Below are 12,810 nucleotides of genomic sequence, written 5' to 3'. Positions count from 1 at the left end.
AAGGCTTTTGATACATACTTCAGACTGTACCCCAGAAAAGTTATACTAAAATGACTCAATTAATGAATATCACTTTTGTTTATAATCATTGCCAGTCTGATAGGTGGAAATTCACAACCTATTTTAAAATTTACATTATAAAAATAAAAATATTTTCATGTGTATATAGGTAATTTACATTTGCGTGTGTGAAAATTTCATATCATTTGTTCATTTTTTTAAAACCAGAGCTGATCATAATCCTGAAAGACACAATCTCAGATGCCATGATCCAGAATGTCAAAATCCCAAAAGATCAAAATCCTGAAAGATAAAAAAGTCCTTAAAGTCTAAAATCCCCAAATCACAATCTTGAACAATTAAAATTTCGACTGTTGAAATAGTGAAAACTGAATTCTAGGGAGGGAGGGGATTTAGGGAAGGGACTTCCACTGTATTTTTGGTTGTATGAGGCTAGGTGCATCACGGTAGGTGCATCCTGTTAGGTGGAACTATTACCTTGTTGCTGTCTTTATTTGGAAATTAAGTACAGTTTAAAGGAGATGCATTATGGATGCCAAACTGATAAGGGGTGGATTTATGGTCTTAATTTCAGTTGTTGACTTGATTGGATTAAGGAATACCTAGAAATCCGGGATATTATTTCAGGTGTGTCTGTGAGGGTGTTTCCAGAGATTAGCGTGTGAGTCCGAGTGGACTAGGTAGGAAAGATATGTCTTCAATGTTGGCAGGCACCATCTAATTAGAGAGAAGAAATATAGAAAACAAGCTGGTCTCTCTCTGAGAGCTGGGACCAATTTTTCTCTTGCTGCCGTGGACATCAGAACTCCAGCCTTCAAATGTCAGGATTTACACCTGACCACCCCTGCTCCCTACACTCCCACTCCCTGGCGTTCTGAGGCTTTTGGCCTGGATTGAAAGGCAATGATTGGTTTCCCTGGTTCTGAGGCCTTTGCAATTGGACTAAGCCATGTTACCAGCATCCCAAGGTGTCCAGCTTGCAGGCCTGTTGTGAAACTTCTCAGTCACCATAAGCACATGAGCCAGTTTCCTAATAAGTTCCTTCTCGTATTTATTCACATATCCTATTGGTTCTGTCTCTCTGGAGAAGATTAACTATTAAATAATAGAGATTTGGTCCTGGGGAAGTCCAATATTATTCCTTCTCACTGTATTCCTTACAATACAATGGAAGAGATCTGTGAAATTGTTCCTTCAAAAAAGGGTGTGATTAAGTTAAGCATACAATGATACCTAATGGTTTAAAAGCTAATTATTATCGGTGCTTTGAAAGCAGAAAATAATTGAATTGCAATGGCTGAGCAATAACCAGGTTTTCCGGTGGACAACACATACTTACAAAATTTGTAGATCACAACCACTGTCCAAATACAAGTGCAGCAGGTGTTTCAAAGATTATAGAAATGAAAACGCAGGTAAAAAAGAACTCTCCCCTGCCAAATTATTCAATCATGTACAACATCTGCCCCTTCACATATAGCACCAATTCACTATGCTATGCATTTCATCTTCGCATAATTTTCAATACTGGAGGTATGAACTGTATGAAATTTTGAGGAGAGTTAATTCATTTTATGAATATTTTGCAAATTTGACTCCATCAAAATATATTATCACAATGTTGATTTTGTGTATGTAAAAGCACTGAGGCCAGGCCTGGTGGCTGATGCCTGTAATCCCAGCATTGGGAGGCCAAGGCAGGTGGATCACCTGAGGTCAGGAGTTTGAGACCAGCCTGGCCAACATGGTGACACCCTGTCTCTACTAAAATTACCAAAAAACTAGCCAGGCACGGTAGTGTGCACCTGTAATCCCAGTTACTCAGGAGGCTGACACAGGAGAATTGCTTGAACTGGGAGGTGGAGGTTGCAGTGAGCCAAGATCATGCCACTGCACTCCAGCCTGGGTGACAGAGGGAGACTCTGTCTCAACAACAACAAAAAAAAACAAAAAAGAACAACAAAAACATTGAAACTTTATTAATAAATGAAGATATGTCCTTTTTGTACATCTGCATTTGTGAAAAAAATTTCTTGAGATCTTGGCTCTTTGGGCAACTGCATATATGGTGATGACACATTGAGATTTTCAATCAATTTTGTCAAAAGACTTAGGTTGCTTGTCATGGTATTTCAGATGACCACAATTATCAATTTAAGTGTACAGAATTATCAACTATGGAGATATACGTTTATATATTTCACTTTTAGAATTTTTTTTTTTTTTTTTTTGAGATGGAGTCTCACTCTGTCACCCAGGCTGGAGTGCAGTGGCACGATCTCTGCTCACTGCAAGCTTCACCTCCCAGGTTCACGCCATTCTCCTGCCTCAGCCTCCCGAGTAGCTGGGACTATAGGCGCCCTCCACCACATCCAGCTAATTTTTTGAATATTTAGTAGAGACAGCGTTTCACCGTATTAGCCAGGAAAGTCTCGATCTCCTGACCTCGTGATCCACCTGCCTTGGCCTCCCAAAGTGCTGGGGCGTGAGCCACTGCGCCCAGCTGAACTACTTCCTTTATAAATATGGTTTATCTGGCTCATAACTGTTACATTTGTGTGACTGTTAGTATATCTGAGTGTTATGTCTGTAAAAACGTATGTTATTACTGCCTGTTTTAGCATGTAAATAAAGTGGCCATGAAATGTCATGTATTAACATTTTATTTTTAATTAACATAATTGGACAATTTATGGTATACATAGTTATTTTTATGTTTCCTAAATCAATCCCCTTTTAAAATGTAAATAAAATTTTTTTTGTTTTTTGAGACAGGGTCTCACTCTGTTACTCAGGCTGGAGTGCAGTGGCACCATCTTAACTCACTATAGCGTTGACCTCTTGGGCTCAGGTGATCCTACCACCTCCGCCTCCCAAGTAGCTGGGATTACAGGAGTGCACCACCACACCCAGTTAATTTTTGTATTTTTTATAGAGACAGGGTTTCGCTATGTTGCCCAGGGTGGTCTCCAACTCCTGGGCTCAAGAAATCCTCCCACTTCGGCTGCCCAAAGTGCTGAGATTTGACTGGGCTCACGACTATAATCCCAGCACTTTGGGAGGCTGAGACGGGTGGATCATCTGAGGTCAGGAGTTTGAGACCAGCCTGATCAACACGGTGAAACCCCATCTCTAACAAAAAATACAAAAGATTAGCCAGGCGTGGAGATGGACGCCTGTAATCCCTGCTACCTGTGGGGGCTGAGGCATGAGAATCGCTTCAACCCATGAGGCGGAGGTTGCAGCACCTGACCAAATAAATGTCTTTTAGAGAATTTTTTAGGATTATTTTTTCCATAATTATATTTTCAGGATTTTGATCTTTTGGGATTGTGATTTTTGAGATTTTAGACCTTAGGGTTTTTGATTTTTTGGAATTTCAACATTTAGGATTGCATCTTTTGGGATTATGGGCCAAGCCCTTTTCAAACTGGGAGGTTCATGTGTTTGTGGGTATTTGTAAGACCTGGTTATATATTCAAGCAACTTTAACTGCTTTTGCTAGATGAATATTAGAGGTATTTTTCCGAGTTTGTCTTCTCATTTTGTTCGGATTTACTGATGTATTAAGTCTTTTTTGTTTTCTTTTTTAAATTAATTATTTTTTAAAAGAGACAGGGTCTTGTTATGTTGCTCAGGCTGGTCTCAAACTCCTGGGCTCAAGTAATCCTTCCTGCCTTGGCCTCCCAAAGTGCTGGGATTATAGGCATGAGTATTAAGTCCTTTTATTTTATGAGATGGAGTCTCACGCTTTGTCACCCAGGTTGGAGTGCAGTGGCGCACTCTCAGCTCACTGCAACCTCCATCTCTCTGGTCCAAGCAATTCCCCTGCCTCAGCCTCCTGAGTAGCTGGGATTACAGGCACATGCCACCACGCCAGGCTAATTTTTTCGTATTTGTAGTAGAGACTGGGTTTCACCATGTTGGCCAGACTGGTCTTGAACTCTTGACCTCAGGTGATCCTCCTGCCTCGGCCTCCCAAAGTGCTGGGATTACAGGCATGAGCCACCGTGCCTGGCCTGAAACCACGATTTCTTAAGGAGAAAGAACAGTCCTTCGTTTTTCAAAGCTGTTTTCTGTGCTGTATCTACCTACTTAAATTGAAAACATAGTAAGAATCAAGACTACTGTTTCTAAAAGAAAGGAGATTAACTCAGACTATAAGAACATGTAAGGATTATAAAATGCCTTTTATTTTAATATTAGTTTGGTATTACTTCGTTAAGAGTGCCTCTAATAAAATCGTAAGATCACCTTTTATCCTATTATGAGAAGAATTTCATTAAAGTATGAAAATAAAAAAGCTAATATACATGCATCCTTGCAAATTTGGAACATGTTAAATAAATAAGAGGAACACTTGAAAATGATCTAGAAAATTCTGAGATTTCCAGAGAACCAGGCCTGGCAACATTATCACAGATGAGTGGTATCCCATAAAGGAAGTGTAGACTACCAAACTTAATCTAAGAAAGACAATACTTACTATTCCAGGCCGGGCGCGGTGGCTCAAGCCTGTAATCCCAGCACTTTGGGAGGCCGAGACGGGCGGATCACGAGGTCAGGAGATCAAGACCATCCTGGCTAACACGGAGAAACCCCGTCTCTACTAAAAAAATACAAAAAAAACTAGCCGGGCGAGGTGGCAGGTGCCTGTAGTCCCAGCTACTCGGGAGGCTGAGGCAGGAGAATGGCGTAAACTCGGGCGGCGGAGCTTGCAGTGTGCAGTGAGCTGAGATCAGGCCACTGCACTCCAGCTTGGGCGACAGAGCGAGACTCCGTCTCAGAAAAAAAAAAAAAAAAAAAAAAAAAAAGAAAGACAATACTTACTATTCCAGAACTAAGATCATTTCTGATGCAGTCTCATAAACTTCATGTAAATTAATGACCCAAGGATTGTCCTGTGCTAGTTCAAGTACAGCAATTTCATGAATTATTTCCATCCGACAATCTTGGCCTTTTCTTCTTTTTCTCATGAACTTTGCAGCAAATTCTATCCCAGAATCTTTCTTTATACATTTCCTCACCACTGCAAATTTCCCCCTAGAATTAAACAAAAACATTCACTGTTAAAGTTGACAACTTTCCACAGATGGCAGATTTCAACGAAATTTCCAAATAACCATTGGTAGATATTCAAATTTAGCCCATATACAATCACAAAAGTAGAAATATCACTTAGAGATTTATATAGGCTACATCTATAGATTTATGGATTTATCAAATAAAACAAAATGTATAAATCTGCACAATTCATTTTCTAAATAAAGAATAACAAATATTAAAGTCCATATTTTTTGCAGAGTTACACATAACTTAATTTTTTGCACATTTGTACACAAAATGATTTAAGTCTTTAAAAAAGCCATTTGAGGCCAGGCATGGTGGGTCACCTTTGTAATCTCAGCATTTTGGGAGGCTGAAGCAGGTGGCTCACGTGAGGTCTGGAGTTCTGGACCAACCTGGCCAACATGGCGAAACCCCGTCTCTACTAATAATACAAAAATTAGCACATGATGAAACTCTGCCTCTACTAAAAATACAAAAATTAGCCAGGCATGGTAGTGCTACGCCTGTAATCCAGCTACTTAGGAGGCTGAGGCATGGGAATTGCTTGAACCTGGGAAGTAGAGGTTGCAGCGAGACAAGATCATGTCCAGCCTGGGTGACAGAGTAAGACTCTGTCTCTGGGGGCGGGGGGTGGGGGGAAGCCATTTGATTTTTTTAAGAGAAACTGGTCACCAGAATCCCTAATGCGATGAATTTCACTGCATTAACTGACTCTAAAGAGCACTATCACTTTCTAAAGGTAAGGATCTCACTCATATATCATTTCAACTAGAACATCAGCTAGAAATGTTGTATTTTCTCACAAAGACAGATTTAACAAAGTGTTATCTTGATGCATTACTATTTGTCATTACACTAATAAGCAGGTAAACCAGGGACTCAGTATAGCATACTGATTAAAGGTATGAGCTCTAGAATTAAACCTATGTGGCCTTGAACCCTATAAGTGGCACTTGACAGTAACCTTAGGCGGTTTATTTAACCTCTTTTAGTTTTTTTTCTTTTCTTCTTCTTTTTTTTTTTTTTTTTAAAGAGACTGGGTCTCTCTATGTTGCTCAGGCTAGTATTGAACTCCCAGCCTCAAGTGATCCTGCTAGGATTAAAGGCATGAGCCTCCATGCCCTAAGTCTCATTTTTCTAATCTGTATAATAGAGACATAAATGGCATCTACTTCACAGGGTTGTGAGAATTAAATAATATATTTCAATTGCTTAGCATGGTACTTGCCACACAGTAAGTGCTCAATAAAATATTATTAATCACACAAACATCATTAAGCTGTGATAGTCATCACCCATAAACATCCACTGAATCCTTAGGTTGAAAGACAACTTAGAAATCATATATTTTACCTAACGCCAAATGCCAATGTCTTATTTCAGACTGTGAGGTAATCTTTTCCACTACTGGGTACATATTATTATAATAAGGTCTTCACTACAAGACTAAACCTGACTTCAGCTGAAGGGCTACAGTTAGGGTCCTTTGCTGAGCAGTACAGACCAGACCTCACACTCTTTTCCACATGGCAGTCTATCAGATAGTGAACACAGCAAACACCATCTGTTAGCTGCCATTCCCTCTTCCCTTCCCCAATTTGCAATCAATCCTCATCACCATAGGGTTTCTTTTTTTTTTCTTTCTTCCTTTAACAGATAGGGTCTCACTCTGTTGCCCAGGCTGGAGTGTGGTAGCACCATCACAGCTCACTGCAGCCTTGGACTTACGGGCTCAAGTGATCCTCCCACCTCAGCCTCTTGTATAGCTGGGATTACAGGCGCGTGCCACCATGCCCACCTCCCCATAAGGTTCACTTCCTATTATGGCTCATCAGAAAATGTGCTAACCAAATCTGAAGCAACTAATCCAGGTATAATCAATCAAAGCATTACATCATTATTACTTTTGTTGCTCTTGGGACAATACAACCTAAGATTGCTTGTTAAAAAAACTTGACATGTTTTTCATATTTCAAATTGGGCTGATAAACTACCTAGATTTTTGCCACCTTGAATTTTTGTCAAGTCAGTATCCTCATACTACATTTTAAAAATGATTGCTAAAAAATTAGGAATAATCAACAGCATGAATAGACAACCTACAGAATGGGAAAAAATATTTGCAAACTATGCCTCCAAAAACGGTTGAGATCCAGAATCTACAAGGAACTCAAAAAACAAGAAAAAAACCAACCCCATTAAAAAGTGGGCAAAGGACATGAACAGTTTTTTCAAAAGATGACATACAAGCAGCAAACAAACATGAAAAAATGTTCAAGATCACTAATCATCAAATAAATGCAAATTAAAACCACAATGAGGTACTGCTTTATACCAGTTGGAATGGCTGTTAGTAAAAGGTCAAAAAACAACAAATGTTGGCGAACATACAAAGAAAAAGGAACGCTTATACACTGTTGGTGGAAATGTAAATTAGTTCAGCCACTATGGAAAGTAGTTTGGAGATTTCTCAAAGAACTACCATCTGACTTGACTATCCCATTACGGGGTATCTACCCAAAGGAAAAGAAATTATATGAAAAAGACACCTGTACTCATACGTTTATCACAGCTCTATTCACAATAGCAAAGGTATCAACCTGTGTCCATCAGTGCATGACTGGACTAAAAATATGGTGTGTGTATGTATCATGGACTAATACACATCCATAAAAATAATGTCTTCTGCAGTAATGTGGATGGAACTGGATGTCATTATCCTAAGTGAGATGACTCAAGCAGGAAGTAAAAAACTGCCTGTTTTTACTTTTAAGAGGGAACTAAATGGACAGACAGGCATACGGAGTGGAAAACAGACCAAAAGGTGAGAGAGTGGGAAGGGGGTGAGGAATTAAATACTACCTATTGGGTACAATGTATACTATTTAGGTGATGAGCACACTAAAAGCCCAGACTTCACCATGACCCAATACATCCATGTGACACAAATGCACTTGTACCCATAAATCTATTTTTTAAAAAAAGCTTTCTAAAAAATTAAGTGCAAGGCTTTAATTGCCCTGTTAAATTCTTTTTTGTTGTTGTTTTTGAGACACAGTCTCATTCTATCGCCCAGGCTGGAGTGCAGTGGCACGATCTCAGCTCACTGCAACCTCCACCTCCCCGGTTCAAGCAATTCTCATCCCTCAGCCTCCCAAATAGCTGGAATTACAAGCGCATGCCACCATGCCCAGCTAATTTTTTTATTTTTATTTTTTTTACTAGAGATGGGGTTTCGCCATGTTGGCCAGGCTGGTCTCGAACTCCTGACCTCAAGTGATCCACTCACCTTGGCCTCCCAAAATACTGGGATTATAGGTGTGAGCCACCGTCCCTGGCCTGCCCTGTTAAATTCTAACTTCTAGGCTTTGAGCCAGCATTCTAGACTACTGACATAATTTTGAGTAGTAATTCTTCCTTCCCAGCGATTGTTAACTGCAAATATAATTTTCATTTCTTCCATGTTTTTATCATTAGTAATATAAATGTGGAATGACAAATCCTTAGGCAAAGGCCTATGGCTGTTCAGTTTGGAAACAACGTACCTAATAGCACCCTTATTCAGATCAAAGTTCTTTTGTTCACAGAAATATGAAAGACTTCTACAGATATTGGAGAGAGTAACTATTAGGCTAACATCTCCATCAAGTTTTAAAAGGTTCCCAATGATCTCTTAATTCCTTTAAGAAAGAAAACAATTATTAATAATTTGATATTTTCATACCTACATGTCTGAAGTTAAGAGAAGAGAAAAGTTTAATTTGTAAAAAATTCGTCTGAAATGAAGCCTCAACATATAATTGGCAGCAAACATGTTCCTGGTAAATTAGAAATGACTCAGTAGAACGGCCCTCAAACACATATCACACATACAAATGTTTACTGTTGCCACACCTGACATTCAAAGCAATAAAGTACTGTGCAGTAAGTAAAAAACTACTTATTACATAGCCTGAAAGTATATTTTTAAGGACCGAATGGGAAGACAGCTAATTCAGCAAACAGAATTGGAACTCAAAATTATATCAGTAGTCTAGAACGAAAGATCAAAATCTAGAAGCTAGAATTTAACAGGGCAAATTAAACACGGACTCACACACATTGCTAACCTGTGAACTCTGGGAGCCCTGTTACGGAACAGCCATTGCTAAATTCTGGGGCCTCTTCCCCATACTTACTCATCTGCTGCTCATGCTCCTCACCCATTCCTTTAGGTGCCAGAATGCAGTTCCCACGGCTCTCTTTTCATATCAGTGACTACTCTGACACCACCTCTGTTTTTCTGGAAACATTCCTCACAGTTCTAGATTTATTATTTTCTTTCCATCATATCCTGTACTATACTGGGGTCAGCAAACTTTTCTGTAAAGGGCAAACAGGATGGTAACTCTTTTTGGCTTTGTGGACCAGAGGGTCTCTGCGGCAATGACTCAAGTCCACTGTTGTAGAACAAAAGCAGCCATACAAGAAAGGTAAATGAATGGGTGTCTTTGGCTTCCAATGAAACTTTTACGCCGAAATTTGAATTTCATAAGATTTTCATGTTATTAAATATTACTCTTATTCTAATTTTTTTAACTATTAAAAAATGTAAAACATAAAAAATGTAAAAACAGCTTGTGAGCCTTTCAAAAATAGGTGGCTGGCTGTAGTTTGCTGAACCCTGCTCTACCCTTTCAAAAATAGGTGGTTGGCTGTAGTTTGCTGAACCCTGCTCTATCCTATGCTGAATAAAACTCTTCCATCGTTCTAACACCACATACCACTGAAACTGACATCATGACAGCAGCTCGCAATGATTTGAGGAAGCATGCATGCCTTCATCTCTAAATGACTGGTGCAATGAGAATGGGACCCTTCAAACCACTCAAAGAGTCAGAGGAGATAATAACAGATTTCTTGGAGCTGTTCTACACAGCCACATTGTATAAAGAAAACATGAGATTCAGTATTCAAGCTGCAAAGTCCCAGTGTATATGCTCAGAATTACATTGACAGAGTTCCCTAAATTCCATACCTCAAAAGGGTTCCAACATGCATATTTTACCATGACTTTATGGTAAAAATTGTGACTATACCTCAACCTTTAAACTTTAGGTTATTGAGTCCTCTACAAAACATTTTAAAAATGATGTGTCTCTGACATTAGAGGCCATGGTTATATATAACTGACTTGGGGCTGATGAGGTCTGAAGGGCATGTTTGCTGTACATCTACTTTTTTTGTTGACTCAAAAGCCAAACTTCTTCCTAGAATATACAGTTGCCATGCTTTTCAGGTTTATTTTTTCATTTCAAAAACATCTACATTTCACTAATAGGTACAAAACTGGGAACTTAGGTTTTCATTAAATATTTTGGGATAAATCTCAGAAATGAATACATTTCAGAACTACTCATTGAAAACATATTCCAGAAGGGTGGGAAAGGTAAGATACATAAACAATTATAACAAGAGGAGGTGACATTTGATTGAGACCCACCAGTCCAAGCTCCTTAAGAACTTTGCATTATCAGTGCCTGAAAACAGTGCTTAGGGAGACAGGGGTTATCTTTAGGTAGGTATGTTTGCTAAAGAGTTTGGGCTTCATCAGGCTTAAAATTGGAACCTATTAGAATACTGAAAATAACTGTTTAAAATAGATAATTCTGGTTGGGCACGGCGGCTCATGCCTGTAATACTAGCACTTTCGGAGGCTGAGGTAGGCGGATTGCTTGAGCCCAGGAGTTCAAGACCAGCCTGGGCAACATGGTGAAACCTTGTCTCTACAAAAAATACAAAAATTAGACGGGCATGGTTGTGTGCACCTGTGGTCCTGGCACTTGAGAGGCTGGGATGGGAGGATCACTTGAGCCTGGGACAACTAGGCTGCTGAGATCATGCCACTGTACTCTGGCCTGGGCAACAGAATGAGACCCTGTCTCAAATAAAACAAAACAAAACAGATAATTCTAATAGTGTTATGAAGAGTAGATTGCCAGTGATAACTAGAAACAGGCCAATAAAATAATTCAAAGCAGTAGGCCTGCACTCAAGTACCAGCAGTAGGGACTGGGAAGACAGAAAACGTTTAAAAGACACTTAAAGTCAAGATTTATTAGCACTCCCTGGCAGGTGTGAGTTGTAGGCAGAGATGAAGGAGAAGGGAAAGGTGAAAGTCACGGATGACTTTTAGATTTTTAATATAGGTACTGTGTAAATGTGGTACCAGTTATAGTACTGTGTAATGTGGTACGAGTTATAGTTGGACAGAAGTTTGAGCTGCCTTTTTTGGTGAAGAGAATCCCATTTATTGAAGGGATTCCAAATATAAATTCAAGTGTTGGATTATAGGCAAAGGTGAAGAGATAATAGAATATATAACATTCAGGTAAACATCAGAAAACACACATGCTAATTTGAGCAGTACAGAGGGTAAGTAAAATAATGTCCAAGGTCCTGTTTTATTCTAGGTTGAAGTGCTTTGCTTATACCTTTATCATATTTATGTCAATCTTACATATTACAACTTGTTGTACTATGTCTCCCAGTTGGATTGTGAGTTTCAGGGACTTCACTTATTATTCATCTTTTTATCTCCATAGGGCCCTGCACATGGCAGGTGTGCAAATATAATCAGCACACCTAGTATATATATTGCTCTTATTATTTTGTTAAATAAAGGTTTTATGGCAACTTAACCTCATGACATTTAATATACTGGACTATTTGCCATTCTCTCTTCACTGAATTTTTCTACCGCTCTGACTTGGTGTTTTACTGACAATGGTAACTACTACTGAAATTCCACCCATTCTTTACAGCCCAACTGAAATGTTATTTCCCCCATAAGACCTTCCAGTGGCATATCATCTTGCCTATAAGGGGACAGTGATCGATCTGTTACACTGGGAATAGCTTCCAGAGCCTAAGGTAGTGCGCCTTTATGTACTTGATACATAAGTACAGTATTTGCCTAATTACACTGGGGTGATGTCTTTTTTCTTTTTTTGAGACAGAGTCCCACTCTATCACCTAGGCTGGAGTGCAGTGGCATCATCTCCGCCTCTCAAGTTCAGGCAATTCTCCGACCTCAGCCTCCCAAGTAGCTGGGACTACAGGTGCGTGCCCGGCTAATTTTGTATTTTTAGTAGAGATGAGGTTTCACCATGTTGGCCAGGCTGCTGTCAAGCTTCTGACCTCAAGTGATCCGCCCACCTTGGCCTCCTAAAGTGCTGGGATTACAGGTGTGAGCCACGACACCCAGCCGGGTGATGTCTTAAAGGTAAAGAAGTTCCATTCAAGAAACACCTAGAATGGATTTTGTCTTCCTTACCGCTGAAAGGATCAAGAAAAAGACCCTAGGCGTAAAAATCAGTGAATCCATTCAAATAAGACATTAGCATGCGTGATAAGAAAAGGCAGGCCTTTGCAAGTCAAACTTGGTTTTAAATTCTGGCTAATAACTGTGTAATACTGGACAATTTATTAATCCTTTGGATCCTGGGATTCCTCATCTGTAAAATAAGATCAATGGCACTTTACCATACAGGGCAGTGAAGACTATACAAAACTACATCTTTAAAGTGTGTAGCATTCAGCAAATGATCAGTAATCAGTGGCTATTTTTATTGATTTTGGCATTAATTTCAGATCTATGATATAACCAATGATAATTTTTTAAAAAATCATAGAACAGGAGTTCTGGGGGTGAGCTATTTAGTCTACATAATGTATAAA

General features: G+C 39.3%; 1 protein-coding gene across 1 annotated transcript in view; it reads right to left on the bottom strand.

Moving 5' to 3' along the window:
• The window catches only part of STK17A (serine/threonine kinase 17a), a 31,973-nt gene extending 26,913 nt beyond the window's left edge, over positions 1-5,060 (bottom strand). The window contains exon 1 of the mRNA XM_011983212.1: positions 4,852-5,060. Within this exon, the coding sequence (XP_011838602.1) occupies positions 4,852-4,997 (146 nt within the window). The 5' untranslated portion in view covers positions 4,998-5,060. The remainder of the gene's footprint in view (positions 1-4,851) is intronic.
• Positions 5,061-12,810: the final 7,750 nt, after the last annotated feature.

This window comes from Mandrillus leucophaeus, unplaced genomic scaffold (assembly GCF_000951045.1).
Source record: "Mandrillus leucophaeus isolate KB7577 unplaced genomic scaffold, Mleu.le_1.0 Scaffold248, whole genome shotgun sequence".
Taxonomy (NCBI): Eukaryota; Metazoa; Chordata; class Mammalia; order Primates; family Cercopithecidae; genus Mandrillus; species Mandrillus leucophaeus.
This window is presented reverse-complemented; position numbering and strand designations above follow the sequence as displayed.